The sequence below is a fragment of the Lupinus angustifolius genome, chromosome LG02, assembly GCF_001865875.1.
Source record: "Lupinus angustifolius cultivar Tanjil chromosome LG02, LupAngTanjil_v1.0, whole genome shotgun sequence".
In the NCBI taxonomy this organism is placed as follows: Eukaryota; Viridiplantae; Streptophyta; class Magnoliopsida; order Fabales; family Fabaceae; genus Lupinus; species Lupinus angustifolius.
This window is the reverse complement of record NC_032010.1, coordinates 21,366,144-21,394,110: the sequence shown is the minus strand read 5'-3', so window position 1 is coordinate 21,394,110 and position 27,967 is coordinate 21,366,144. Positions and strand designations below refer to the sequence as shown.

Sequence of the window (27,967 nt, the reverse complement as noted above, 5' to 3'; positions counted from 1 at the left end):
GAAATATATGTAATAGGGAGTAGAGTAGCATAAATAGGAAGTAGTATAGCATAACTTTCCTTTTTTGGCAATTGACAGTTATGACAGTTAAAACTGTTAGCTATAAATAGCAAGTTTTAACTGTTTTGGTATTAACTGATTTTTGAATACAAAATTGAATTCTCTCTTGTATCTTTTCTTCATCTTGAATAAACAACTTCTCGGGATCTTCCATTCATCAAGAATCCCCTGTTTTTCTTCTTCTATTCTTCGAATTGCTTTAGATTCCTAGAATCATACTTCTTCTCTATCACTTGAGCTCAATGAAAAAAATGTGACATATTATTTGGTAGTGGAAGGAAATGTAATGTTGTTCCTTATTAGAAAGAGAGATAATACATCAACACCATTCTTAACAGAGCCTAATCAAATTCCTATCGCACACTAAGATGCAATTGGTTTGGTCCAAGAGTTGAAAATAATATTCAAATCAATCAAAATGGACTAATTTGGTTTGATGCTCCCAACGAGTTTAGGTAGCACACTAAGAACCACATATAGAACGTTAGTTAGTTAACAATTAATTTAACTATGCAACATCAATTCTTTATTTTTCTTTAACATGAAAGGAAAACTGAGTTTTGAATAAGTATATTTCATAATAAAAATCACTTTAAATGCTTACTTACATGTATAATAATCAACCTTAATTTATTACGTGAGATGGACTTCTATACTATTAATAAAGGGAAAATACAAAATAACCACCCATCATAGTGTAATTTGTGTTTTCCTATTTTGCCCTCAATATCTTTTTATTTCTACCAAAAAACCATATAATATTATTTTCTTATTTTATCCTTATTATCTTCTTATTTTAAAAGTGAATTTAAAAAATTGAATATTAGATCAATTGAATAAATTCAACCGTAAATTTAGCGCAAAAAATTATATTTAAATTTATAAAATACAAACTATACATTACAAACGATAGGAAAGCGGGTTGACAAGCACGACGTCAACACGCTAGTATAAATAATGAAAATGTTTACTTACATATATTAAATGGAAATCTATGATGAACGTATATATATTTGTATTTTATGCTAATTTAGGGAATTACTGCTGCCTAGCACAATGGAGTGAATATCTCCTAGTCACGTGGTTAATAGGTGAAAGTATATAATTTATTGTTAAATAATTATTTAAATCAATCAACCAAAAGACCAACAAGACGTTAGTCCAGTGGTATAAGGTTCCACTAGATCCCAAAAGATTAAAAGATCAAAGATTTGACTCACAAGAACAATATTTATTGGAATAGACAAATACACATCCAAAAATAAATTAATTCTTATACATAGGCAATAAATATTATTGTTAGTATTATACATTGTTCCACTTCCATGATCCATTTAAGTAATTTACCATACCTTATGCTAAGGAACAAATTTGTTAACCAATAGAAAGTTGTAATATTAATAAATAATAGATAATTTGTTTAACATATAACTTTTCTGTACACAATTGAAATTAAACTCTTATTTTTTTACACAATTAATATGATTTTATTATTATTTATTTATGGTCCTTTGTATACTAATCTAAGAAAAAAACCATCATAAAAAAATAGTACGAGTATATATAATTAATAATTATTATTTTCATTTACTTTTCAATTAGATATTACACTATATGAGAAAACTAAGGATTTATCTACTAAAACACAATCTTATCAATTTCACTGATTTTGTTTTATACTATCAAGTATATTTCCTTATACCTTATACCATTAAATTAGAATAACTATCTTGTTGATATCAATTTAGCTGATTTGATTTACATTCAATTCATCTCAAGATTTTATATTTTGTTTATCTATAATTTTATTTTCATTGTTATTTATACCGTTACTTACTTCCTAATTTACAAAACAAAATTTGGTATTATTTCTTTCTCTTTTCCTGACGTGTTATCTATACAACAAAAATTGTGTATTCAATAAACTTTACAATCTCACCCTTTATATACAAAACCATAGAAATAAAATTCCCAAACACAATTGAAAACCTTGTTGAATCACCACCATAGCTAGCTAGCGCAGCCTGGTCACACACACAAAAGTAACAATACAGCACCGCTTCAGAATAGTGAAGTTTTCCATTCTCCTTATAAATTGAAGAAAACAACAACACGTAGAGTTAGAAAGAAGAAAGAGATAACAATAACACAACAGAGCAAAAGGAATAATGGGAAGGCAAAAAGGAGAAGGTGCTAGAAGCAAGGCTCGTCCTTCAAGCAGCAGGTTTGCGAAATTACAATCTTATCCTCGATTCCTATGCTTAAGAATCAAATCAATATATGTATTTATCGATTTTTCTTATTATTTGTTTTCTCCCTTGCAGTTTCGCCGCGTCGCTCTTGTCTTCTGCTCCCGCCGCCGCTGCCGCTCCGGCCGGTGGATTCGGATTCGGTGGCTATGTCGGCAGCTCTCGACTCGATCCTTCTCCTTCAACCGATGACGCTCTTCCCTTCGCTGTATGACTTTCTCGTTCGATTTTCTTATTGATCAACTTAATTTTGAATTATTTATTTAGATGATTTCTAATTTAATTGCATTAAGGTCCAATTATGCAATTGTGATATAACTGAGTTTGAGTTTATCATTCATTTGATGTATTTGTCTCCTTTTGAGGTTTAATGCCAAGAGACTTTGATTGCAGCTTCAATTTTAGTTATAATTAGTATTGACTCGAATGTTCGAATGTTACTATGTGATTGTGATCAATGTTTTTATACCTTGCCTAGATGTTTTAGTATTTTTTTCTTCTTTCTGTCGGATATCAGGATGTAGATAGCGAAATTGCGGTGCACTTGAAGAGGCTAGGCCGGAAGGATCCTACTACTAAGGTAATTTGGATAAACTTCACTACTAGTTTATGTGAATATCTGAACAAGTGCTAGGAAAACTAGTTATAATATTCCTTATGCACCTTTTTCATAAGCTCGTGTGATCTCCTTATGGAGTTTGGTGTTTGTTGTTTTCTTTATCTCTCAAAGGTACTAAAAATACACTATTTCCTCTTCTAGTTTTCAAATTTGTGCCTTTCTTGATTATCAATCATAGATGATTAATATAAGCTTGCTTAAAGTGTAAATAGAGAACTGCATTGTTTTTAATGTGTTCTTCTGAAACACCATGTTGCCACTTCCAAAGTTCAAACATGAAGTTTGGTGAGTTTGTATGAAGCTCATTTAACTACTGTGCTAATCATATCTTGGCACTTTGTATTGAATATAAGATGCTAGACATCCTAGGCGTGCGACGTGCCTGTGCAACAGATGGAACATAACTTATGTTAGATGTATTACCTAAGTGTCATGTGGGTGGGATGGGCATTGCTGCTATCTTCTTTGGAGTCTGTTTGGTCATGCTCATCAGTTCATGCACCTCTACTCTCATGGATTTGCTTGGCTGTTGATGACTATGATGCATGGATACAATACATGTATCAGATGCTAAACGTACCCGGTATGGCAATACACTGATTATTGAGAAACATAGGATATAATACACTTAGGATACACATATAAAATATGCACAAAAAAATCATAAAGCATAGTAAACATATAATCACTGGTCCAAAATTCAACTTCTTAGAGATGGCTAAATACAGAATGCTTATTGCCTACAAATAGGAATAGGATCAATTATATCCCCTCCTTGATCATCATTATGATCGCTCTTATAAATGATAAATCAGAATAAAAAAATTTAGGTCAGTGGAAGAAATGAATAACGAGTCTCTTATGCAAATGCATGTTTTCTTCTCTCTTCCCTATGCAATACACATACTTTATTTTCTCTCTCTACACTTCCACTTGGCAGACTTGGTACTTTCTCTCGCTTTTAAAATGCTTCTCTACCATAGTTTGGGGTGTCCAGAGAGGTATCAGAAAGGTATTTTAAGAGTATCAAGTTTATAATGTACTTTTTTCTAAATTTCTCTCTCGAGGATACGAATCGGTGAATTGTTGGAGAGTATCGGATACTATAGGATATAGATACTGGAACAAAATTGAAGTATCAGTGCATTATATGCTGTTGAAGCTGAAGTGGAGATTTGAACTAATGTAATAGGCGGTTAGCCAGTTTTTTTGCTGCTCGACAGTTTCCAATACTAAAAACTGCTATACTATAGTGTCGAAGACAAAGAATGTCTTGCTTTACTTCATATCTTATTCTCTTGGATTCCCATGAAGTTCTAATTTACTCATTTGTTTTGTCTATTAACTTCTTTGGTACGGTAAGTTTTAGTGCCTTTTATTTTGTGTCTCCTACTTGTCTTCTTATTTTTTCTAAGTTATGTCTTTGTTTGGTATATGAGTTTGCACTACTGTTGTATTTTGAATGAGTTTCAGAATCTGATGTGGTCAGCTATGTGCTTGAGCATCCTAAATTTATTGTTCCACATTTATTTCCCCCCTTCTATTCTTACATCCGCAAAACAGATATTGCTCACAAATGGCCCTTACTTGAGAATGGTGGAGGTGAAATGGTGTTTTCTTTCCAATTTTTAATTTCACTGTTGTCATGATTGCTGTGTACTATATTTCCAACCCATGCAGATAGACCAAAAAGTTAAGGGTTCGATTCCTGTGAGCGGCACTTGTTGGGAGGGACAACCACACACCCCAAAAGAGATTAGTTCCTTACCCATAGGGTGAGGGGTACCCTTGGTTATACCCAAAAAAAAATGTTGCCAGCCCATATGTTTTTAAAGTTCTGATTCCAGCAATTTTTTTAGAATAATAATTGATTGAAGTCATTGAACATTTCTTATGATAACTCATTATTTGACTTATAGGTTGATAAGATGTTGTTTGATGAAATTCACTTTTTATATCTACTCATTACAATTCGTGTATAATCAAATTAATATTTCGACTCTTTTTGTGTGATTTAAGTCTTGGAAACGGGCTCTTCAACAACGAGGTACCCCATTAGGTGGGAGCCTCGTGTGCTAGGTCGCCTTTTTTTTTTTGCGATTTAAGAATTTTCAGTAAGTACTTTTTTCCCATAACTTATTTGTATAAATTATCATTTTGGTGTCATGGCTGAGCTTGTAAATCTATGGTCGATTCTTTCTGATTATATTTTATATTGTGGTTGTGAACGTGTGATTGTTTTGAGCCCATTCATGTTTTGCTTCTACTAGCATTTTGTCATCCATAGTTGAAATATGTTTAGTTTGTGGCTGTAATGAATGAATGATAAAAATCATTTTGACTGGTGATGAAACTCTTTTCTTATAGAGCATAATCTCATTGACTTTTTTGTTTTGTTTTTGTAATGAATATTTATTTAACAGCTTAAGGCATTGGTGGCTTTATCTATGCTGGTTCAACAAAAGTCTGCAAAGGACATTGTTCTGATTGTTCCCCAGTGGGTATGTGTCTTTCATAAGCCTTTTCCATATTTATAATTGTATTAAAGTAATTGATCGTCTATCTATTCCCTTTATTAAGTCTCATGCCCTTCATATGAATAACATCTATGTGTTGATTAGGGAACATGCTCATTTATAGAATAGAAGAATTGACATCCCCCTTGTGACTGTTTAACAATTTATAATTAATTATGTATTATATTTATTTTTTATTTTTTATCACATGAAACATAATTACCATTTATTGAAACTGTTATGGAAGTGGAACTGCGAAAATAGACAGATGAGAATGATGAAATGTATGTAAATTGGAGAACATTTTCTTTTTTCCATGGATATATAAGATATACATAATACATCACAATTTTATTAAGCTTATATATATTTCTTTAACATATTGAAGTACGAGGGTATTGAAATAGATAGGACTATGAATTTGCACCTTTAGGTAGACTAACCAATGACAGGCACTATTTATTCACTATGCACTTAGCTAGGCTGAGATGGTTATTTGTATGGATATTGATTTTCTTGGCTGAATTAGTGAACACTGAGTAGGATAAATACAATCCTGCTTTGTGTTATTTATTTATTAATTTGTTCGAAGAGAGAACTTGATACGTTTTTATTGATTTTTTTGGTTAAAGAGAAAAATTCTAGAATGTTGCCTACCCCACCTAGTGGGATTAAGGCTTGGTTGTTATTATTGTTATTGTGGGAAATGCTAGACTGTAGAAGGATAAATCTTTCCCATTTTCACTCTTATGGGATAAAACTTGTGTTATTATTTATAGGATTACCTTTCTCCCTTCGTTCTGTTGCAAAACCCATGGGCTTTGTAGTGGTGTTCATATGCCAGAGATACTGGAGTGCTTTGTTACATGACCCTTTTGCTTAGCTTCTAGGTGTTCCTTTTGTTCTTGTGAGGATTTCTTATCCGCTCATAATATTCTCTCCTTTATTCTAATAATGTTTCTTTTTTTTATCAAAAAAGAAATCATGTTATTATTCCTTTTTTGAATATGAAACCATTTTTTACAAGCTTTGATGTGTTTGTGTCTTTCTTAGTTTATTTAGTATCTTTTGTTTCCTATAGAGGTTGCCTTTTTACAGTTCTAATATCCAATTATTGAAAAATAGAAGAGCTGAAGTGTTTATTGTTGGTATTTAGAATAAGCGTGTATGAACTTTCTCTCCCTGTGGCTAAATGATGTTTTTTGAAACAATACCACAGTTCCAATTGTAGTGTATATAACAACTTGAAACATTGCAGTGGATGATAGACTTCCGTTTATCTTGTCGATTCATGCATATGTGCTACTCGGTGGTTATGTGAAGCTAAGTTATATAAATGTGCTTGTCTCAAACTTTGAAGATGCTTACTAACATATTTGGCTACGTAAATTTTTCTTGTGTAGGCATTTGAATATAAAAGGCTGTTGCTGGACTACAATAGGGAGGTTCGGCGGGCCACCCACGATACCATGACCACACTTGTTGCTTCCATTGGGTGAAAACTTTTCCAAGGGACATTTATGCATGTTTCTTTCTTACATTATAATGTATAATATCTATTTGAAAATTTGAATACCTAGGAATTTGAAATATCCCACTTAATGTGAGATGGATAAGAAGGGTATAGAGTCTGTGCAGAAAGAATAATGGGTGAGAGTGTGGACTGGTATCTGTTAATATCAGTTAGTATCTGTAATGGTTAGATAGTGATAGCAGCTCTAGTCAATTAAGGATAACTATACGGTGGTTTTAAATCAAAATCAGTTAGGAAGAGAGAGTGAGGTCATTCAGGAATCGGAAGAGAAGTGAGTGGGAGAGTTCCAGCTCTCAAATACTTGGAGTGGAGGGGTAGAGTTTTCTAAAGACAGTGTTCATATCAATAAATACCATATTCTGTAAGGTCGTTAAAAATCAGTTAGGGGGAAAGTGTGAGGTCATTAATGAATTGGAAGAGAGAAGTGAGAGGGAGTGTTCCAGATGTTTAAAAACCTGGAGTGATTATCAATAAACACCATATTTCTCATCATTCCTTACGGTCCAGTTCTATCGCCTAATTTTTTATAACATTTTATGCATGCTTGTCTGATAATAGAAGTCTTGAAGACTCAAGCCTCAACTACTTGGGATATAGTTCTCTATACTATCATGCTCATTTATCAGACAAGTTTTGTCTCTGCAGTTTCAAATTTCTGATTAAGGTTACAAGTTTCTTGCATCAATAGCTTATAGAGAAGAACATATTTTGGAAAATAGTGTGGATATTTTAGTCTACTCAACAAGAGTCTTATACATTAAAATGTTCTTTTATACAAAAAAGGTTTACCTGTCTGCTCACTCTGTTGTAAGCTCATAACTAGTTTCCAGCTTCTATATTTTCTCGTGTTAAATTCAAATTTGTCATTTACTAGCACTAACTGTTCAACAGTACTCAGATCTTTATCTGAATCTGTTGGAGTGTACTTAATTGACATATCTAGATATTTATAGTTGACTTGCCTTATCCTTCTCAGGAGAGATTTAGCTCCACATCTTAAGACTTTGATGGGACCATGGTGGTTTGCTCAATTTGATCCAGTTTCTGAAGTTTCTCAGGCAGCAAAAAGGTCCTTGCAGGTTTGCTACACTGGTTTTATCTTACAGTTGTGATTAAATGGTTTCTTACTTTCTTTCATTGTTGAAAGGGGAAAGGGTTTGTTTGAAGTGTATTGAAACTGTTTCTACTTGCTTGCTTCATATATGGAATGAGTTCAACTCGATTCTGTGGACAACAGAAATGATCTGTCTTGGATGTGTACATTAATTTTCCATGTAGGGGGTCCTTCTCTTGTCATTTTTAATACCTATAACTATCCAGTTTTTGTTAATATATAATAGGCCTTGTAGGAATTGAAGAGAGCCATAATTGAGAATCTTTCTCTGTAATTAGTTTTAGTTTTAAGAAATAGTTGAGTCATTTAGATTTTTCCAGTTAAGTGGTAGGTTCATAAATCATTGTTCATCAAGTGCTATAGTCATGTGGGCAAGATGTGATTCTTGGCTTTGTTTTGTATCTTCGAGGCGTAGTGATTTTTTTTTCATAATATTTTCTGATGACCACAATTTTTTTTGTGTTTGCCTATTTGGTTGGAGAGGAACAATAGAATTTTCAACCATTCATTTTTAGCCTTTGGATTATGTATGGATAGGTTCTGTTTTTTAGCTTTGCTCTGGTGTAAAACCCATGGACTTTTTTAGTAGGGTTAATATGGTAGTTAAAAGGCGGCCTAGTGCACATGGCTCCCACCTAATGGGGTTAATATGGTAGATATGCAGAGAAATTGGCATGCTTTGTTGCATGCCCTTTTTCATTAGTTTCTAGGTGTTTCTTTTTGTATCTGGGAGGATTTGTTATCCTCTTTTAGTTTTCTCCCTTCTTTCTAATAATTTTTATTTTTTTATCATTTTTCCTTGGTGGTAGTGTGTTTTCCTGGATTGTGAAGTTGTAATTGTCCTTGAGTAGTCTTCTTATTGATGCATAAGAAATTTGTGACTACTACATTGGAGTGTAGGTTCGGTCTTGGCATGCTTTCTTGCATGTCCCTTTTGATTAGTTTCTGGGTGTTTCTTTGTGTCTGAGAGGATTTCTTATCCTCTTGTAATTTTCTCACTTCTTTTTCATAAAATTTCTTTTTTTATCAAATTTTCCTTGGTGGTAGTGTCTTTTCCCGAATTGTAACTTGTACTTGGCCTTGAGTAGTCCTCTTATTGATGCGTAAGAAATTTGTGACTCCTATATTGGACTGTAGGTTTGGTAAATTGGTATACAGCAAGCTAGCGCTGGACCCGATGCATGTAAATGTATTGTACACCCTACTGTAGACAATAACAATCACTGCTGAGTCAGCATGTTCTTACATGTCTGTTAGGGTTCAGTTAGAACTTAATCAACTATGACAGGTCTATCAAGTAACTCATTTGTTATGTAAATGCTACCAATGTACTCATCTACACTCAAGAAATATCAGATTATGGTTTCATAAAATCAGCTTATTCTTCTCACTTTCTCTCAGCAGTTTTCTTCTTTTCTTCTTCTCGCAGCAGTTAATATCCTATATGAGCGTTTAATATTGGAAATGACTTGTAATGGTCCTAGGGATGCTATATGCGATATGGTAGGCATGTTGCAGGTCTGATCCACAATCAAGCCCGGCTTTTGCTGGAGTACTTCGATATTGTATCTGTTTTTGACATCAGGATAAGGATGAACCATCTATCTCAATATTTCATTTTCATTGATATATTTCTGTGAAAATGTAAGGCCAGAAACAAATAAGGAGGGGTTTTTCTAAGTTAATTACTGTGAAATGCAATTAAATCTTTTACATTGTTTTTGTTGAATTCATTATCACATCTAAGTTTCCTGAAGTCGGAAGTACTGTTTTTCCCTGAGCAGGCCCATAAAAGTGATGTTAAAAGATGTTCTTATACCCCGCATTCTAAAAAGCAACAACTCTTCCTAAGATGTTCGAAGTTTTTTAACATTTAGGAAATTGAAAATGAAATTTAGTTATTTGAAAGTAGATTTTGTACTTCCTATGGTCCTTTGCTTCTACTAACTAAAATTGTTGCTATACTACCTGGCTATGTCTAAATATACAGTCATAATTCACCTGAAATGAAATTAATGTTGCACTGTTATTAAATGACTTGCTTGGTTTCTTTTCTGTTTTCATTTCCAACTGATGTGTTTTCCTTAGTAATTACAGTAATACCACTTGTTTTCACTTTGTTCCATTCTTTCCTGACTGTTGTCAATGAAATGGTGAGAAGAGAAAACTTATTTTCACCATTTCCTTCTGAAAGTTAATAGTGAGAACATATCCACTGAAAGTTAAAACAAAAAACAAACCACACACCTCTGAAATATGTAGGTTTTCCCCCTCAAGGTATCATTAAAATGTACTTGGATGTTAGAACACGTGCCATTTTTGTTATACGGATGACGTTTTTAGTTATATGTTCAATAGAATAAATGGGCCTGGACTACCTGGTAATTCTTTGACAACAGCTTTTATGCCTGTACTTGACCTTTCACAACTTCATTGCTAAATTTGGGTTATAAATCTGATCTGGTTTAATCATTTGTCCAACTGTGACAGGCAGCCTTTCCAGCACAGGAAAAGCGACTTGATGCTTTGATTTTATGCACAACAGAGATATTTATGTATTTAGATGAAAACTTGAAGCTCTCACCACAAAATTTGTCAGACAAAGCTACAGCTTCGGATGAGTTGGAGGAGATCTACCAACAGGTATATTGTGAGAACGAGAATCACTTTAATACACTTGTAAAGCAAAGACTTGAATTTATTGATTTGCACTGGTTCTCCTTTCTGGTGCTAAGAAATATGTTCTGTATGGTAAATTTTAATGGATAGAAGTCCACTTTCAGTATTGTAGATATTAGGTAAATGTTTGTTTAATATTTTATGATGGAAGAAAACAATGATAGAAACTTCATTTCAAGTTTGTATAGCTATTTTGCTTCATGGTATGACTGAATAAATAATAACAAATGATTTTATGCAGAGCTATTTTGAAGTTATTGATATTTTCTTTTCTCAAATGTCTCAGATTATCCTGAGGCATAAAAGAGAAAAAGATTTACTCCTGGAACCGAAAGAAATTTCCTGACTTTCAGTTTCAATGAACTCCCCTAGCTTTGACCTTGCATTAAGCGATTCAAAGTTGTTGATTATAATTCCCAAGTAATGGTATAATGATTCAAATGTAACCTGCTCTAACCAGAAGTTCTTATAATGGGTGGCCTAGTGCACAAGGATCCAACTAGTGGGGTCTGAGGAGGGTAGATTTAAAAAGCCATACCTCGCAAACGAAGGGTAACCCTACCGTTGCGCTGAGGATAACCCTCTATTAAAAAATACGAAGTTTCTTTTATCCTCTTCTATGACCTTTTATTTTTAACTTAAAGCCCACATAAATAAAAAACTACCTAATTTGAGTTATGCATAATTTCCTTTTGTCCGTTTTTCTCTACCATTTTTAATCTTATCTATCTTTATCCCTGGTTGCTTTCTTTCAGTTACAGTTTGAAGGTTCATTGTTTGACATATTTGAAGTGTTCGAAATTTCCTTTTTGAATCACGACTGATATTTATTTCTTCTTCTGACAGGTGATATCATCAACGTTGTTAGCACTGGCTACACTTCTTGATGTTTTAATTTGCCTACAGCACGAACGACCTGGATTTGGTAACATCACTACTGAACCTAAACATGCTGCGAAGGCCAGGGAGACTGCTACATCTTTTGCTGAAAAGCTATTTAAAGATCATAAATACTTTCTAGACTTCTTAAAGTCCCAAAGGCCTTCCATCCGATCTGCTACTTATACTGTATTGAAGAGTTCAATAAAAAATATACCACATGCTATTAATGATGGGAATATTAAAACTCTCGCGGGTGCAATTTTTGGTTCTTTTAACGAGAAGGAATCAAGTTGTCATCCCTCAATGTGGGATGTAATATTACTTTTCTCTAGAAGATTCCCACAAGGTTGGACCTCTTTAAACATTCAGAAAAGCATACTGAACCCTTTTTGGAATTTTCTTAAGAATGGGTGCTTTGGTTCCTCACAGATGTCATATCCAGCTCTGGTTTTATTCTTAGACAACATGCCTCCTAAATCTGTAGGGGGTGATAAGTTTTTTCTTGATTTTTTCAAGAACTTGTGGGTGGGAAGGAGAACTTCGGTATCTGTGGATAAACTAGCATTTTTCCAAGCACTCAAAGAATGTTTTATTTGGTCATTGAAAAATGCTTCAAGGTACATTTTTTCCTTTTAATTATTGTTTCTGTATTTGGAAGATCCATTTACTCTGTGTTTATCTCTATCAGAAAATAATGATTATGTTCCTTTTCTTTATGTAACCAAACTGTCTTATGTTTGTATCAGATATAATGATGAAGTGGACTCAATCAGTCATTTCCGTGTCACTCTTGTTGATACTGTCATAGTAAAGGTTTTATGGCAGGATTTCCTTGCAACTGGGAACTCAAAAGGTCTTGACATAATCAAGTCAGGAAAGGCTGCAGATTCATCCAAAGAAAATGTTTCTCTTAACAAGAAGACGGTGGATATGCTGAATACAAAGTATCCAATGCCCTATTTGCAAGAGTTGGGGAAATGCTTTGTTGAAATCCTTTCAGGCATATATATATTAGATAGCAATCTTTTATCTGTTTTTACTGTGGAACTTCAGGAGAATTTCATGGGCATTCTTCAGCAAGCAGGTAATGTGGAGACTGTTGAACGAATCATTTTGTTCATGTTGTTGCTAGAGCAGCATGCTGTGCTGAAAGGTGCGACTTGGCCTTTGGTCTATATTGTTGGACCAATGTTGGGGAAGTCTTTCTCGATCATTAGATCTTCTGTAAGTTAATATTTCCACAAATTTGTTTGCTACTTAGTCAGATATACTACTGTTTTTTATGTGATTCGCATTTTTGGATTTGATAACGAACTATTGAGTCATTGACTCCTTTATTTTGAGTCTATCACTTTAATAGGTTGATGTAAGTCAAAATAGAGATCCCATTCTTACATTACATGTTCACATTACAAAAGTTTTCTGATTTACTTAATTATATTTTAATTAAAGATAGAATCAGTCTCTTTTTAAACCTTAAAACCATCGTTTGGTTTGATGTACAATGTTGCTGTACATTTTTGGAGATTCATTTGTCTTTTGAGCTGAATAATTCATCAAAAGATGGCATCTTAATGGTATGGGAATCAGTTATAATATCGTCAATATTGTTGGTTCAGCCTGTTAAACATAAAACAAGGGTTAAAGATGTGCAGGCTTAAGGCGTTGTTATTGATTTCAGTTTATTACACAATGAAAGTTTTATCTATCAAGTGTTTCTGGACTCACTCTATTTTTTAATTATAGGACTCACCGGATACTGTGAGACTTTTATCAGTTTCTGTTTCAATATTTGGACCAAAGAAGATGGTTCACGAACTTATCCAGAACAGAGAGCACTCTTCCAGTCAGCTTTTACACGATGGAAATAAAGTATTGGAAGCTGAGGACTTCATGCATATCTTCAAGAATATTTTTGTCCCTTGGTGTCTGCAGGCAAGTATTTGCTCAACCAATGCTCGACTGGATTTGTTATTGGCTTTGCTGGATAATGAGTATTTCTCCGAACAATGGTCTTTTATTGTCAACTATGTGATTGGCCAAAGTTATTCTGGATGCCCACCAGTGTTGCTAGATGCTAACAATGCAGAAATGTTGGCCACACTCCTGGAAAAAGCTAGGGATGAGAGTATGAAAAGGAAGGTGGGAGATGACTCCAGTTACAGACAAGGCACCAATGCTGAAGATTGGCATCATGAACGTCTGGAATCATTAGCTATTTCAGTTTCCAGTTCTCTGCCTCCTTTTAGCACTTCTCATGTGCAGTTTGTGTGGTATGTGAATTCAGTTTCTTTAATGGCAACAATGTGATTGATACATTCTTTTTTTTTTAACTCCAAAATTTAGTTATCTTCATATATCACAAAGGCTAGTCTGAAGCATAGATCTGGTACTAAAACCATGTGTCTGTTATTTTGTTGGATGGGTTTGGGGGAATAAAGGGAAGGGAATCAAGAGGGATTGAATTTATTGGGTCTACTGTCTTGTTGCCTCTTGTTAGAGTAAACGATGCATGGTGATCATACTTCCATGGCAGCCTCTATACATGGCAGGATTCTGGCTAGGAGTAAAAGGACCCTTGTTGTTACAACAACAATCAAGTCTTTACTCCACTAGGCGGGGTCGGGTACATGGATTGAACGACATTATGATGCTCTATCATAAATCATGTTCATTGTCAAAACATTGATCTCTAAAAGGAAATAAACTAGCCTCAATTTGATCTACTAAAAGGACCCATGCTGTTATAAAAAATTAAAAAGAATGAGTAACCACATATTTTAGCTCCTCATAGATATGTTTGTCATCACTTCAGTCCTACAAACAAAGTTGATGTCACTCACTTTCATGATTGAGGGAATATATTGATGGTCAACTTTCTTTGGAGGACATAGTTGATCTCATGTTCTATGATTAGCAATTAAATTGATGTCAACGTCTATTGGAGACACAATTGATACCACCTATATCTTTGGGGGACTAACATGTGCGTTTATTAAAAAAGAATTAACAAAAGGTTTCAAACTGCCTTTCTCTGAATTTCAATTGAAGAACAAAAGGCTAGTACACAGTCTCTAAAGAATTAACAAAAGGTTTCAAACTGCCTTTCTCTGAATTTCAATTGAGGAACAAAAGGCTAGTACACAGTCTCTAAACATTTCACAACCCCATTATCTTTACAAAATATAGGGAAGCAGGCAAAATCTGTAGTTTGTGATATCTGAAAATTTAGCTGGATAGTATGCAACTGGAATGCTAAGGCTTATTAAAAAGGTCATCTGAAGCTGGCAAGGAATAGTATTTTGTGAAGCCCCTATTTATCATATACTTGAATTTATTTATGCCCCATCCTTGAGAAACTTAAGTTTGAGTGATATTTACTCTGATATTATATTTTTTATCTGCAGCTCTCTTCTTGGTGGTTCATCAGAAGGAAGAACTTATTCTTTTCTGTCCAGAAATGCACTGATCCTCATTTATGAGGAGATTTTTAGGAAGTTACTTGGTTTTATTCAGAATTCATCCTTCCTTTGGGTACAGAACGCAGCGTCTGTGTTGAGCGATAATGCAAACATCTGTGTAGAAATTGGTAGTTCTCCCCATATTATTGAGATGGCTCAGTTTGCTCTTGAGGTACTTGGTGGTAGTTTCTTTTGCCTGAAGGCACTTGATGGGAAAAGTGAACTTGTTTCAGGAATTTTATCTGCAATTTTTATCATTGAATGGGAATGTAATCTAAGTAGGTCTGAAGTTGATTTATTTGACGAAAAATCAATTTCGAAAATCAAGTCTAGGTTAGCCTTTGGTGAAAATGTGTGTTCTTTCCGGGAGAAGATAAATGTTCAATTTGTGAAAAGCCTTTCGTTAGATAGCCGTAAAAGATTGTTGAACAACCTAATTCAGTCAGTAAGATCTGCAGCATTTGTTGAAGACAAACTTATAGATGACAGAATAACATCATTATGCTGTACATGGGTGCTTGAAATTCTTGAGTGTATCTGTCTGGATGAAAATGAGGAGCAAAATATGCTACATCAGCTGCTGAGCAAGGCTGACAATTGGCCTGTGTTTGTTGTTCCAGATTTTGGCTCGACAAAGGTATTCTTGATTTTGACTATTTGTCTCTATTAATATTCATGTCATTGTATACTTAATTCTTGGATATACTTTTGTTACATTGGCGAATGGAGTGCCGTGTGTTATTCGTTTGTTTTGCTACACAAGTACATATATTGGGATAGCAATGTGTCTTGACTTGTGAGACTAATCAGTATGGGCAATGGCATAGCTAAGGCAGCTGTAGTAGGCTTCACCTGGTGACAAGCCACAGTAATGTATAAGACTCCTCGGAGTTTATTGGCTCTTTCAGAATAATGTTTTCAGGACTTATGTTAAAGTGTTTATTATGCATCTATTCTTTATTTCTAATTTTATCTGTAAATAAAAAATAAGAAAAACCAATCCTAATGCCTTATCCCAAAAAATGGGGTAGAGGAAGATAATCAGAATACGTAGTCTAGACCTCTAACATGCAGTTAAAGCTCCAGCCTAATACATAAAGAATGCGACACTAATTTATACCAAATGCAGGTTTCAGGTCACCAGAAGTTTGTAGCTTTAATTGACAAGTTGATTGTGAAAATTGGGATAGACAGAGTTTTCTCTGCATGTGCAATGCCTAACCCATCTATGCCTGGAAGAAGTCAAGAGTTAGCATCTCCTGCTTGGCTTGCTGCTGAGATTCTGTGCACATGGAGATGGCCAGGAGACAATGCCGTGTCTTCTTTCTTACCTTTACTGAGTGCATATGCCAAGAGAAGTAGTTCTCCTCAGGAAACCCTGTTAGATGACATATTGAGCATCTTGCTTGATGGTTCTCTTGTTTATGGATATAGTGGCACACAGAGTTCTGTCAGTTTGTGGCCAGTTCCAGCTGATGAAGTGGAAGGTATTGAAGAACCATTCTTAAGAGCCCTTGTTTCCTTTTTATCTACTTTGTTCCAAGAAAACATATGGGAGGCAAGGAAGGCATCGAATCTGATTGAACTTCTCACAAATAAACTTTTGATTGGTGAAGCAGTAAACACAAGTTGTCTTAAGATTCTTCCTTTGCTTATAAGTCTTGTTCTAGAACCATTCTATCGGTATGCGGAGCCCGATAAAGATGTTCAACCTTTTTCTTTAGAAGAAAAATTTGTGCAAAATACTGTGATAGACTGGCTGGAGAGGGCTCTAAGGCTTCCACCTTTGGTCACATGGAAAACAGGACATGGTAAGTTCCTCTTTTTTGTGCTGCATGCTAATTTGTCAGATAGTCCATAGACAATTTTATTGGCATGAAGTGATAATTTGGCTTAAATTTTGTATTGTGTTTATAATTGCACATATGAGCTTGTGCTACTTTGCGATTGTGCTAATAGTTCATTTTGTTTAAATGTAACTTTTCCATGAATAATTCTTATCCTAAAATAGATTACCATAAACAGTGGATGGTACTAATGAACCGGATCATGACTCTTGCAGATATGGAAGGTTGGCTTCAGTTGGTTATAGCCTGTTACCCTTTCAGCACAATTGGTGGTCCACAAGCATTAAAGCCAGCAAGAAGTATCAGCCCTGATGAGAGGAAACTTTTACATGAATTATTCCAGAAACAAAGGCATGTTGCTGGTGGATCTGCAATAATCAACCAGCTTCAAGTTGTGCAGATGCTGCTTTCAAAACTTATGGTTGTTTCAGTAGGTTATTGCTGGAATGAATTTTGTGAAGAAGATTGGGATTTTCTGTTGTCTAGCTTAAGAGGATGGATTCAGTCAGCAGCCGTTATGATGGAGGATGTAGCTGAAAATGTAAATGGTCTTGTTGATGGTCCATCTGATAATTTAGATGCCACGTGTAAGGAAATTGAGAAACTTGTTTTCATTTCAGATCCTTTATCCATAAAGATTTCCGAAAATGCCCTTTTGTCATTTATACTTTTCCTTAAGCACTGTGAACTTCAACAAGCTGAAGAGAGAGATAATTTAAATACATTGAAGACAGAAAAAATGGATTCTGTGAAAGATAGGATTCTAGAGGGTATCCTCCGCTTACTATTTTGTACTGGCATTTCTGAGGCTATTGCACATGCATGCTGCAAAGAAGCCGCATCAGTTATTGCATCATCCCGGGTTGAATATACATACTTTTGGGAATTGGTAGCTTGTGGTGTTGTTAACTCCTCATCACAGGCTAGAGATAGAGCAGTCAAATCAGTTGAATTCTGGGGTCTAAGCAAAGGATCCGTTAGCTCACTATATGCCATACTTTTTACTTCCAAGTCAATTCCATTGTTGAAGTTTGCTGCATATTTTGTTCTTTCAAATGAGCCTGTTTTAGGAACAGCCATTGTTGAAGATAATGCTTGTAACTCAGACATAAATGCTGCTAGTGACCAGGATTTCAGCCATCTTGACACGTCAGTAGAAGAAAAAGTCCACTTGAAAGAAGAAATATCATACTTGATCGAAAGTGCACCTTATGAGGTTTTAGACATGGACTTATTTGCACAAAAAAGAGTAAGGATACTTTATATGGGAGATATTTGTACTGTGCTTATTGTGTCTGGCATTTTTTTTAATGTTTATCGATCCATTTACTCTTCTATTCACTGAGAAACTAATTGTCCAGCCCTCCAAAAAATATTGCAGGTAAATCTTTTCCTTGCTTGGTCTTTGTTGATATCATATCTGTGGTCATTGCCTTCGTCATCATCTCTACGGGAGAGATTAATCCAGTATATACAAGACTCTGCAACTCCAGTTATTTTAGATTGCCTTTTTCAGCATATTCCTTTAGAAATTGCCATGGTTCAGAATCTGAAGAAGAAAAGTGCAGAGCTTTCTGGTTGCTTATCTGATGCTGCAAGTGCCTCAACCCGTGCCATCACGTCTGGTTCATTGTTGTTTTCGGTGGAATCACTTTGGCCTGTTGAATTGGAGAAACTTTCATCACTTGCTGGAGCAATATATGGCTTGATGCTTCATGTTTTGCCTGCTTACGTCCGTGGCTGGTTTAGTGACCTGCGTGATCGTAACAGTTCAGCTGCCATTGAATTATTTACAAGGACTTCTTGCAGCCCTCCTCTTATTGCAAATGAGTTGTCCCAGGTATGGTGCAGTTGCTAGCTTAAGAAGTTTGTCATTTGATAAATATTTATTGCTGATATACTAGAAGCTGCTAAATTAGTGTGGGAACATATTAACTTAAGTTGCATGATTTAATCAATGTGTTGTTGAATAATGCAAGGGAAATAAGAGAAAAAACAGAAATTAATGAAACTATTTGGTGCATAGTCAGGTCACTGCTGCCATCACAAGTATTATTATAATGTCTATACTATACATATTCTAAACATGAACTAGTGTTCTTAAAAGGTCAAAATTTTACTGATTTTTTATTAGTCACTAGTTTGATACTGATTCTCATATATATCTATCCAAGAAGCCATGTTTTTTGTGTACATCTCACACCTCATGATTCTATTGCCTCAATTGGATCAAGGATGACAATATGGCATTAACAATAACAAACACTGTAATTGGGTGAAGTTTCAGAAGTTGAATTCTTGGATATCTGTAAATTTGTATTGATAACACTATAACTGCCAGCTTGATTTTGTGCTGTAACAGTCATTGAGAATCATTATGTTTTTAGTTACAGTGGATCTGTATTTAATTGGATCGGCATGAAGTTTTTGTATGTATAATCTAGTTCTGATGTATCCATATATATCATCTCATATCCAGATTAAGAAAGCAAACTTTCGTGATGAGAGTTTCTCAGTTAGTGTAAGCAAATCTGCAAATGAGGTTGTTGCTACTTACACCAAGGATGAAACAGGAATGGATCTAGTCATTCGTCTCCCTGCTTCTTATCCACTACGGCCTGTAGATGTTGATTGTACAAGGAGCCTAGGGATTAGTGAGGTAAAGCAAAGGAAATGGTTGATGTCAATGATGCTATTTGTTCGCAATCAGGTAATTTGTGTTTTGATTCAGTTTTCATATTGAAGTTAACTTATATTACCAACTTTTGCAAAATGCTTAGAATTACACACAATTGTTTAGGGGTAAAAAAATCATGACTATGGTTTACTCATTTCTGCATGCAGTACATGAGAATTTCACTTATAACAGTTTGATGAAAATGTTCTTACCTTTTAATGTGAGAATTAATAAATATTACAACAGGTTGCACTAAAAGCTAACAATTCTTTTTCTGATCAGAATGGAGCTTTAGCAGAAGCTATAGGAACTTGGAAACACAACTTCGATAAAGAATTTGAAGGTGTTGAAGAGTGCCCAATCTGTTACAGTGTCATCCACACTACAAACCGCAGCATTCCTCGCCTTGCCTGCAAAACATGCAAGCACAAGTTTCATTCTGCTTGCCTTTATAAATGGTTTTCAACTTCTCACAAATCATCCTGCCCATTGTGTCAATCTCCTTTCTGAAGATATCTGGACTGATAAATTTCTCCAATTTTGCTTGCTGGTGATACCTTCGCCGATTGTGCTTGATGAGGATGTATCCATGTACGAGGACCAACGCTGATTAAGGCAGGGTTTCAGTACAAAACCAGAACTGGTTAGCCGGAGTTCTAACCTAGTTAGTTTTTCTGGCGCTACTTTTCTTCTTTAAGCTTCACTTTAACATCTTCAAATTTAAGAGGAAGCTGGTTAGTGGTTTTAGCAAATGGCAACATGGGTATGCCAATTTTTTCTGCTACGGGAAGAGAAGAATTTCACTGACATCCGATTCCTTCTTTCCTTTTGTCAAGTTTCTACTCTCTAATTATTATTTTTCGGGTAATAATCATAGATTATTTGTTTTTGGTTTTATGTTTAGAAGAGGTGAGTTCTGACCATAGTAGGTTGTCTGTACAAGTTTTGTACATTAGATTATCATTTATATTGACCAATGAAATCATTTAGTGCAAGAATTCTCTGACCAAGAGTAGTTGTCCATCTTGACACTACATTGGGGCCATTAAAACATCGTGTTTGCTGTTAAATTAAAAAAAATTGTTACTGAATGTTAGAATTAAAATTTTAAGAAAACTTTAGATGAAGAACTTTCATGCGACAAATGTTAATGGAGCGGGATTCTTGTGAATTTAGGGGGTTCATTTTCAACTCAGGTGGCCATTAATGATTCTCCGGCCATTTCATGGGAATGAACTAGAGTATAGTTACCTGGTAAACTGTATGGTTATGAGTTTGTTTGGATAGTGAGTAGAAAATAAGAGAAGAGAGATGTAAGAAAGAGAGATGAGAGAAAGAGATATATGAGAAATAGAGTAGATTTTTGTGTTGTTTGGTATGAAAGAAAGACAAGAAAGAGAAGAGAAAGAAGTAGATACAAATGTTTGAATGACAAAAATATCCTACAATAAAGGAATTTGAAAAAATGCTTATTATTAATTAAAAATTAAGAATTATAATTTAAAATTTATTACAAATATTATATTATTATAATTTTAGTTTTTAACACTGATTATGAAGTAAGAAAATGTAAATGAAAAAATAATTATGAAAATTTTATATAAAAAAACAATGATATAATATTGAGTAATGAAAATAGATTTTTAGTCATTTCATCACTTTTCTCACTTTCTCACCATACAAGGAGAGAGTTTTTTGTGAGTTCTATCCATTTTATACTTCTCTCATTCCTTCTTCTCTTGAAACCAAACATGAGAAATTCTTTATTTCTCTTCCCTCTTTCTCTTTCATTCATTTCTCTCCTCTATTAAAGAGAGGCTTAGAGCAATCTGGTATGTGCTATAATGAATTTGGTATACATATAAATACGACATATAACTATTTGTAGAGTGTGTAGAACCAATTAAGTTAAGGAGAAACTTTTTATCTTTCCTTTTCTAATTAATGAAACATAATTAAAGTTATTTTGCGATTCTATCACCATGACATAGTGAGCAAGTGGGAATACATGGAAGTGCCCATCTTAGATTTTGCACCCATCTTTGATTGCACCATTTAAATATATTTTTTATGTTGATGGCACGATTTTAACTCTTAATTTCTTTTATAAAGGTCTAGTGATTGGTTTATAGTGCCGAATAGAGATGTTAATCCTCAATCAAATAAGCTACATAGATACTGGTTTAATTAAGCTCATCTTTTATTTTGTCTAATTAATAGGCCCATTTTCCAAGTGATACTGGTATAGGTTTTGTTTCATATGGGCCAGACCCATTTTATGAAAACTGAATGTTCCATGAAAAGTCCAAATAAACAAAAACTTTGTCTTTGATCTTTCTTTCCCATTCTACTAAGTAGGGCTCGACCTTCATCTCCATCTGTGAGAGAAGAAACACAATGATGCTCTCAGGGGACATACCTCCGAACCAGACAATTTACATCAAAAACCTCAACGAAAAAATTAAAAAAGAAGGTAACTAACTAACTAACTTCCCTCACTTTTTTGTTTTCTTTCTAAAAATTAAATCTGTTACCAACTGTTTTATGTGTTCACTGTGATTTTCGAACTCGGTTAAGTTGCAACTTTGTTTGTTAATTTTTAATTTGTAGCTTCTTTGAAATGTGCTGATTTGAGTTTGTGATTTCGAGCTGTTATATAATTTGGTGGCAGTTGCAGTCCGTAGAAACTTCAATTAGGTTGACGTTTCATGTTGAATTTAGGGTAGATGTGGACTTGGTTTAGGGGCTTCGCTGATTTTATATATTATTGTGAAATTTTGTTGATATATATAGGGCCCTTGCTTCAATATTGCTCATGATTTTGCATTTCATATATTGTAATTTGTATTTTGATATGTTCTTTGCTTCTTTTGTTTATAACTTTAGGGTTTTTTTTTTGTAATCTTACAGTAGCATTCTGTTTGTTGTTGTTTTTAATCTGTCAGAGTTGAAGAGATCTCTGTATTGCTTATTTTCTCAATATGGAAGGATTTTGGATGTTGTTGCTCTAAAGACACCTAGGCTTCGAGGACAGGCATGGGTTTGTTTTAGTGAAGTCACTGCTGCCAGCAATGCCGTGCGGCAAATGCAAAACTTCCCATTTTATGACAAACCTATGGTAATCAAGTTATATTATCATTTCTGATTTCCTTCCAATTATGCTCATAAGTCTGTTACGTCTTATTTCAAATCTTTAGGAACCTTTTTTATTACCTACTCAGATTATCTTACTGTTTCTGGACTCAATTTCTTAGTTTCTCTTAGTTCTATATTGTCTATCATGAGTTTATTTTCATACCAGAATGTTTCTTATTTAAATATTCATATCCAGTTTTCTTTGATCCCAACATTTATTTCCCTTTAGGAAGCATGTTTTGTATCAAGAATGAGAGAAAAATTGTGACGACAGATTATGACTCTTTCTGTTTCCTATTTTCCTATGAATTAGTTTAGTATTTTGATTATAGGATGTATATAACAGGTTTTTGTGTGAATAACTTGGTGCAGCGAATTCAATACGCGAAAACAAAATCAGATTGTATTGCTAAAGAAGAGGGAAGTTTTGTTCCAAGGGAAAAGAAAAAGAAACAAGAGGAGAAAGGTGAATGGTTGTCATTTATGGTTTCCTTTCAAATCCGAGTTTTTCACATATTTTGGGTTCATAGTTTAGAACTCTTGCATGTTGTATGAACCATTAAAACTCGTCCCTTTTAAGTGGTAATTTCATTTGAAACTGGATGGAGCTTCATAAATTATAGGATTGTAGCATTGAAATACTAGTCAGTTGCAGTGTAGTTAGTGTCATCCGATACTCCTACTTGTATCCCAAAAAAGGAGCTGTTGGTACAGATCGTGAGAAGAAACACAAATGGTTTTTATCATGCCTGAATTGTTGATAAATCGCACGAATAGTTTGAATTGCAGCAGCTGCCGAAACGTCCAGACTGAGAGCACAAACGGGTCATGCAGGGATCAGTATTGTCTCCTGTGCTGGTAGGAACAGCTCCCTACCGTCCTTGTGCCAAACGGCAGTAGCTTGCCGTGTGTCCAGGTGCTTCAAAAAAAACTAAAATGCTTCAGAATTTAATTAAAACCCAAAAGCTTTGCTTCAGAAACGTGAAACCCCAGATCTTCACCCGCTCCTTGTCATGAACCCACTGCTGTCGTCGACCTCCCGCTGCAGCCGTGTGCGAACCAGTCTGCTCCACCTCCTCTGATATCAAACGCCAGTCTTTTCCCTGGCGAGGCATAGTTTCCTGTTGCGGTTGCATCTGTATCGTATGAGCAACCGCCACCATGCATGGCTCCCTAAACCAAACCAACATCACTTGCTGCCCACTGCTGTCTCCTGTTCGATGATAGGGTTGAAGAGGGGTGGAGGTTGCTGCTATCTTGAGTCTGAAGGGTGTCACGCTCTACTGTTTCTATTTTTAGGAGTTTTTTTTTTGTTTTTTTTTTTAAACACCTGCACATGTGGCAAGCTATGGGCTGTTCGACTAGGGCTGAGACACAAGGAAGGTAGAGAGCTGTTCCCGCCAGCATGGTAGACAATCTTAAAGGTTTGTCTGAGCTTCCTTCTGGAGGGTAAGGGAAGTTTTGGTGTGACTTCATTTTCCTTTTCCCTCCAAAACTAAGCTCACACTCCCTACTGGATCATGAAATGTGCCTTCTACCATTAGTTTTCTAGCTTATTTCATTAGAGTCATTGTTCGTCCGTTCTTTGAATTGTTCGTAATTTCTTATTGTTTGACCAACATAATTTTGCTTGTTCAGCTGAAAGAAAACGTCGGCCTGAAGATACACCGCAATCTACTGCGCCAAATGGAACACATGGTGCAAGTAATGGTTCTTCAACAGTAAGTTCCTTTAATCAATTTTACTTTACTTATAGTACCTGATTTCCTATCTTTGGTAAGAGCTGTCTTTGGATTATGAAGAGTTTTTATAAATGTGAAATTGTGACCTTAGCAATTTCTTCTCTCCCTGCAACAAACTTTTGATAATCACATCAATGTTTGAATGTCATAATAATCTCGTGAGCATGAAAGACACAAGTGAAATAAAAGAACAATGATTGTTGGTCATATTTTATCTATTGGTCTCTGTTTATAGTGGGTGGTAATGTAGAATTTTATGCTCTAATCTAATTATCTTTTCTGATATTATGTGACTAAAATATATCATTTGCAGGCCTCATCCCGTCAAGGACCTGGTGCCCAAGAAACAGCTCCTCCTAACAATATATTATTCATAGAGAATTTGCCTCATGAAACTACTGGCAGGATGCTGGAAATGCTCTTTGAACAATACCCAGGTTTTAAGGAAGTGCGCTTGATCGAAGCAAAACCGGGTATCGCATTTGTAGATTTTGAAGACGAGGTGCAATCATCTATGGCTATGCAGGCTCTTCATGGCTTCAAAATCACCCCTCAAAATGCCATGATTATAACCTTTGCTAAGAAGTAGTTGATGAAATTTCATCTGCAGATATTTCTCCAACTCTTGGTTGTATTTGTGGGAAAGGGTACTTGAGAAGAGACTTTTTGCATACTGTAGTATATCTTTTATAAACTAATTGCAATAGCTGAGTTTATTAAATGAGTAAGAAACCGTGAGACACTGTTAGAATTTAGCTACATTTGTGGAAAGATTGAGATAGTATTATTCTGTTTTTTTTTTTAAATATTAGTAAAACATGTCCCATTGTTTAGATTGCAAGCTTCTACAAGTTGATTGCTCAGCCTAGGTTAAACTCCCAACGGCTGTTGTAGAAGCTTTTCTTTTTCTTATCTTTTTTGGGTGTTGCATACTTGCATGAAAATAGTTTTCTCACCATTGTTCATGAACACACCAAAAGTGATAAAAGAATAGTTTAATATCTATTATTGTCTATAAAAATTTATATATTATTTATTTGTAAAAAGAATCGATAATAATTAAATATGAATAGTGGATGATATAGTAATAATGTATGAAATTCATATATTTTTAGTATATTCGAATTCATACTTTTCTTACCATAGTTGCATGAACACTGAAGACCAAAAGTGATAAAAGAAACCATTAGAAAATGTTTATGCCCCGACATTTTGAATATCATGATGGGAAATACGACTTACATCATCTACTTTGTTGTTTAGATAATGTTTAAATACCTTACGTGATGGTTAATTTTCTCACCTTTAAAATAGACCTTAACATGGATGACTTTACATTTTTTTGTATTGAATATCAATTCCAATAATCACCATGCTAATTCACATACATGTAATCATAATAAGTAGAAATCATATGAACTTTTAATTTGATAACTTTTTTATAAACGGTTTCTATGGAGAGGGAGAAATTGTTTAAAAAACGAATTAAGCTATTTTTATCATTGAACCTTAAAATGGATAAAGTTATTTTTATTATAAATTTTTGTTAGAGTGTGCTATAATGCTATCACTCCTGTTCTTACACCTGTTGATTCTCTTTTCCTAGTAGTCTCAACTTTTTGTCTCAAAAAATTTAATAATTGTTTTCCATATATTACATGATGAAGAATAATTGTAATTATTTATATGTTTTTTATTAAATCAAAATAATTAACTGTCTTTTAACTGATTTTCTTGTGAAATTAGTCAAATTTGTTTATAAAATAGATACAAGTGAGTATAAGTGATACTTAATAGATAAAAATAATTCATATATGAATAATTTAAGAGTTTTTATTCTATTAGGGTATCATATAATTAATATTGACTTGACTTTTAAATAATGCTAACAAACAGGGACAGTAGATATTATATTGATGGTCTCAAAGTTTACACTAAAAATAAATAAATATTAAAGTTTAATTGATAATTAATTCTCTAGTCTGAGTAACCCAATTAAGTTGAGTATTTGTTGGGTTACTGAGGAAACTTCCAAAATCAGATATCTTTTGACAATTAGGAATCTAGTGGACTAGTAAATCCATGGTTTTCTGAATTCTAGATCTAATAATAATAAAGTGACTAGCAGGTACAAACTATAAACCAATTAATTCCTCAAGATTATTATAGTAATTAAATGTACGAGTGTTTGTGCTAGTGTATATAAATAAATGGTTTGTCCCTTTACAGTGGACAAAACAAATTCATGAATGAAACCTATGACAAAATACTTTGGGAATCCAAATTCATTCTCCGAATTTTCTTGTAAATTAAATTCATCTACTATATTGATTTATAAAAAAAATTATCTCAGGTTAAAGGAGAGTAAATAAATAATTTATCGTTTGTTAGTTGTACTACCGAACTTTTAAAAAAATGGGAATATTAATAAACCCCTAGGCATATCGTTTAAGGAAGTGGAAGTAAAAATTATGTCTTAAAATTGATGTTTTGATATATTCAGAAGTACAAAACTTAGTTTTCAAAATATCAATTTCCTTATTTTGTATTGCTTAAATAATGCCATTAAACACTCGTTAATGCAATTTAGATTCATTGCTATTATTAGCTAAAATGGTTTTTTTGGGGTCTTAGGCAACGATCCACTTCAGTAAGTGCCTGAATAGGGCAAATGTCAAAGTTCAATAAAGCACTGGCTTAAGAATTTGGGGTAAAGAAATTGAGTATAGTTTCACTAAGTGTCTGTTATAGAATAAAGATCTATTAAAAAATTAAGTATAATTTCATGTCAATTAAAAAATTAAATTTATTAATTTTTCAGTTTTTACTTTTATTATCACGGGGGACATAATTTAGGACATAACTGACACAATATATTCTTGTTGGTTTGTTATGTATTGTATATAATGGGATTGCAATGACAGAACTTTAACACAAAACTAATCTTATACACCTTCTAAATACAAATTGTGGACATATTGCACACCAATTTGGAAAATTCTAACGCCCCATATCAAATTTGCACCTTTTCAAATATTCTTTCCTTATTTCATCTTTCCACCATTCACGCGTTGAAAATAGAAACACCAAAGGGTGCCTAACTTTCTCTTAATGGGTGGCAATGATAAATGATCATTTTCACCAATAACACCTTTTGATATGGTTTAGGAACATGCGTGTGGTTTAGGCCAATGCCACTTTTTATATGTTATTATTAATCAAAGATTACATTATCCTGAAACATACAATCATTGAATCATTCCTCCCTTATGAGAGACATGTAATTTATTTGTTAGTTTTAGTATGATGAGTTTATAAAAACAGAGTATTTTATTACTATTATCTTGGTCATCATTATAGGATATCGGTTAAAATTTTGTATAGTCAAATTTGAAAAACAAAACATTTTATATTTTGAGTATGATATTTATTATTGTTTCTTATCATTTACT

General features: G+C 34.0%; 2 protein-coding genes across 2 annotated transcripts; both read left to right on the top strand.

Annotated features, from left to right (window-relative positions):
• LOC109339239 (E3 ubiquitin-protein ligase listerin) lies at positions 2,015-20,706 on the top strand. Its single transcript, XM_019576655.1, has 16 exons — positions 2,015-2,284; positions 2,385-2,517; positions 2,827-2,889; positions 5,352-5,429; positions 6,848-6,939; positions 7,955-8,057; positions 10,583-10,735; positions 11,618-12,270; positions 12,400-12,877; positions 13,400-13,926; positions 15,061-15,751; positions 16,244-16,925; positions 17,177-18,210; positions 18,343-18,801; positions 19,441-19,671; positions 19,921-20,706. The coding sequence occupies exons 1-16, from the start codon at positions 2,229-2,231 to the stop codon at positions 20,146-20,148; spliced, it is 5,661 nt and encodes a 1,886-aa protein (XP_019432200.1). The 5' UTR covers positions 2,015-2,228; the 3' UTR covers positions 20,149-20,706.
• LOC109339230 (U2 small nuclear ribonucleoprotein B'' 2-like) lies at positions 21,950-25,309 on the top strand. The gene is made up of 5 exons (XM_019576649.1): positions 21,950-22,111; positions 22,584-22,756; positions 23,146-23,239; positions 24,412-24,494; positions 24,829-25,309. Exons 1-5 carry the CDS (start codon positions 22,036-22,038, stop codon positions 25,102-25,104), a joined length of 702 nt encoding a protein of 233 aa, XP_019432194.1. The 5' UTR covers positions 21,950-22,035; the 3' UTR covers positions 25,105-25,309.

What these genes read in the sequence shown, in the direction of transcription:
- LOC109339239 (XM_019576655.1), top strand. Translation starts at nt 2,229, where the DNA reads ATGGGAAGGCAAAAAGGAGAAGGTGCTAGAAGCAAGGCTCGTCCTTCA. An exon ending in ACACTTGTTGCTTCCATTGG is followed by an intron (nt 6,940 to 7,954) that starts GTGAAAACTTTT and finishes TATCCTTCTCAG; the next exon opens with GAGAGATTTAGCTCCACATC. An exon ending in TTGCAAATGAGTTGTCCCAG is followed by an intron (nt 18,802 to 19,440) that starts GTATGGTGCAGT and finishes TCTCATATCCAG; the next exon opens with ATTAAGAAAGCAAACTTTCG.
- LOC109339230 (XM_019576649.1), top strand. Translation starts at nt 22,036, where the DNA reads ATGATGCTCTCAGGGGACATACCTCCGAACCAGACAATTTACATCAAA. An exon ending in CGAAAAAATTAAAAAAGAAG is followed by an intron (nt 22,112 to 22,583) that starts GTAACTAACTAA and finishes TTAATCTGTCAG; the next exon opens with AGTTGAAGAGATCTCTGTAT. An exon ending in CATTTTATGACAAACCTATG is followed by an intron (nt 22,757 to 23,145) that starts GTAATCAAGTTA and finishes AACTTGGTGCAG; the next exon opens with CGAATTCAATACGCGAAAAC.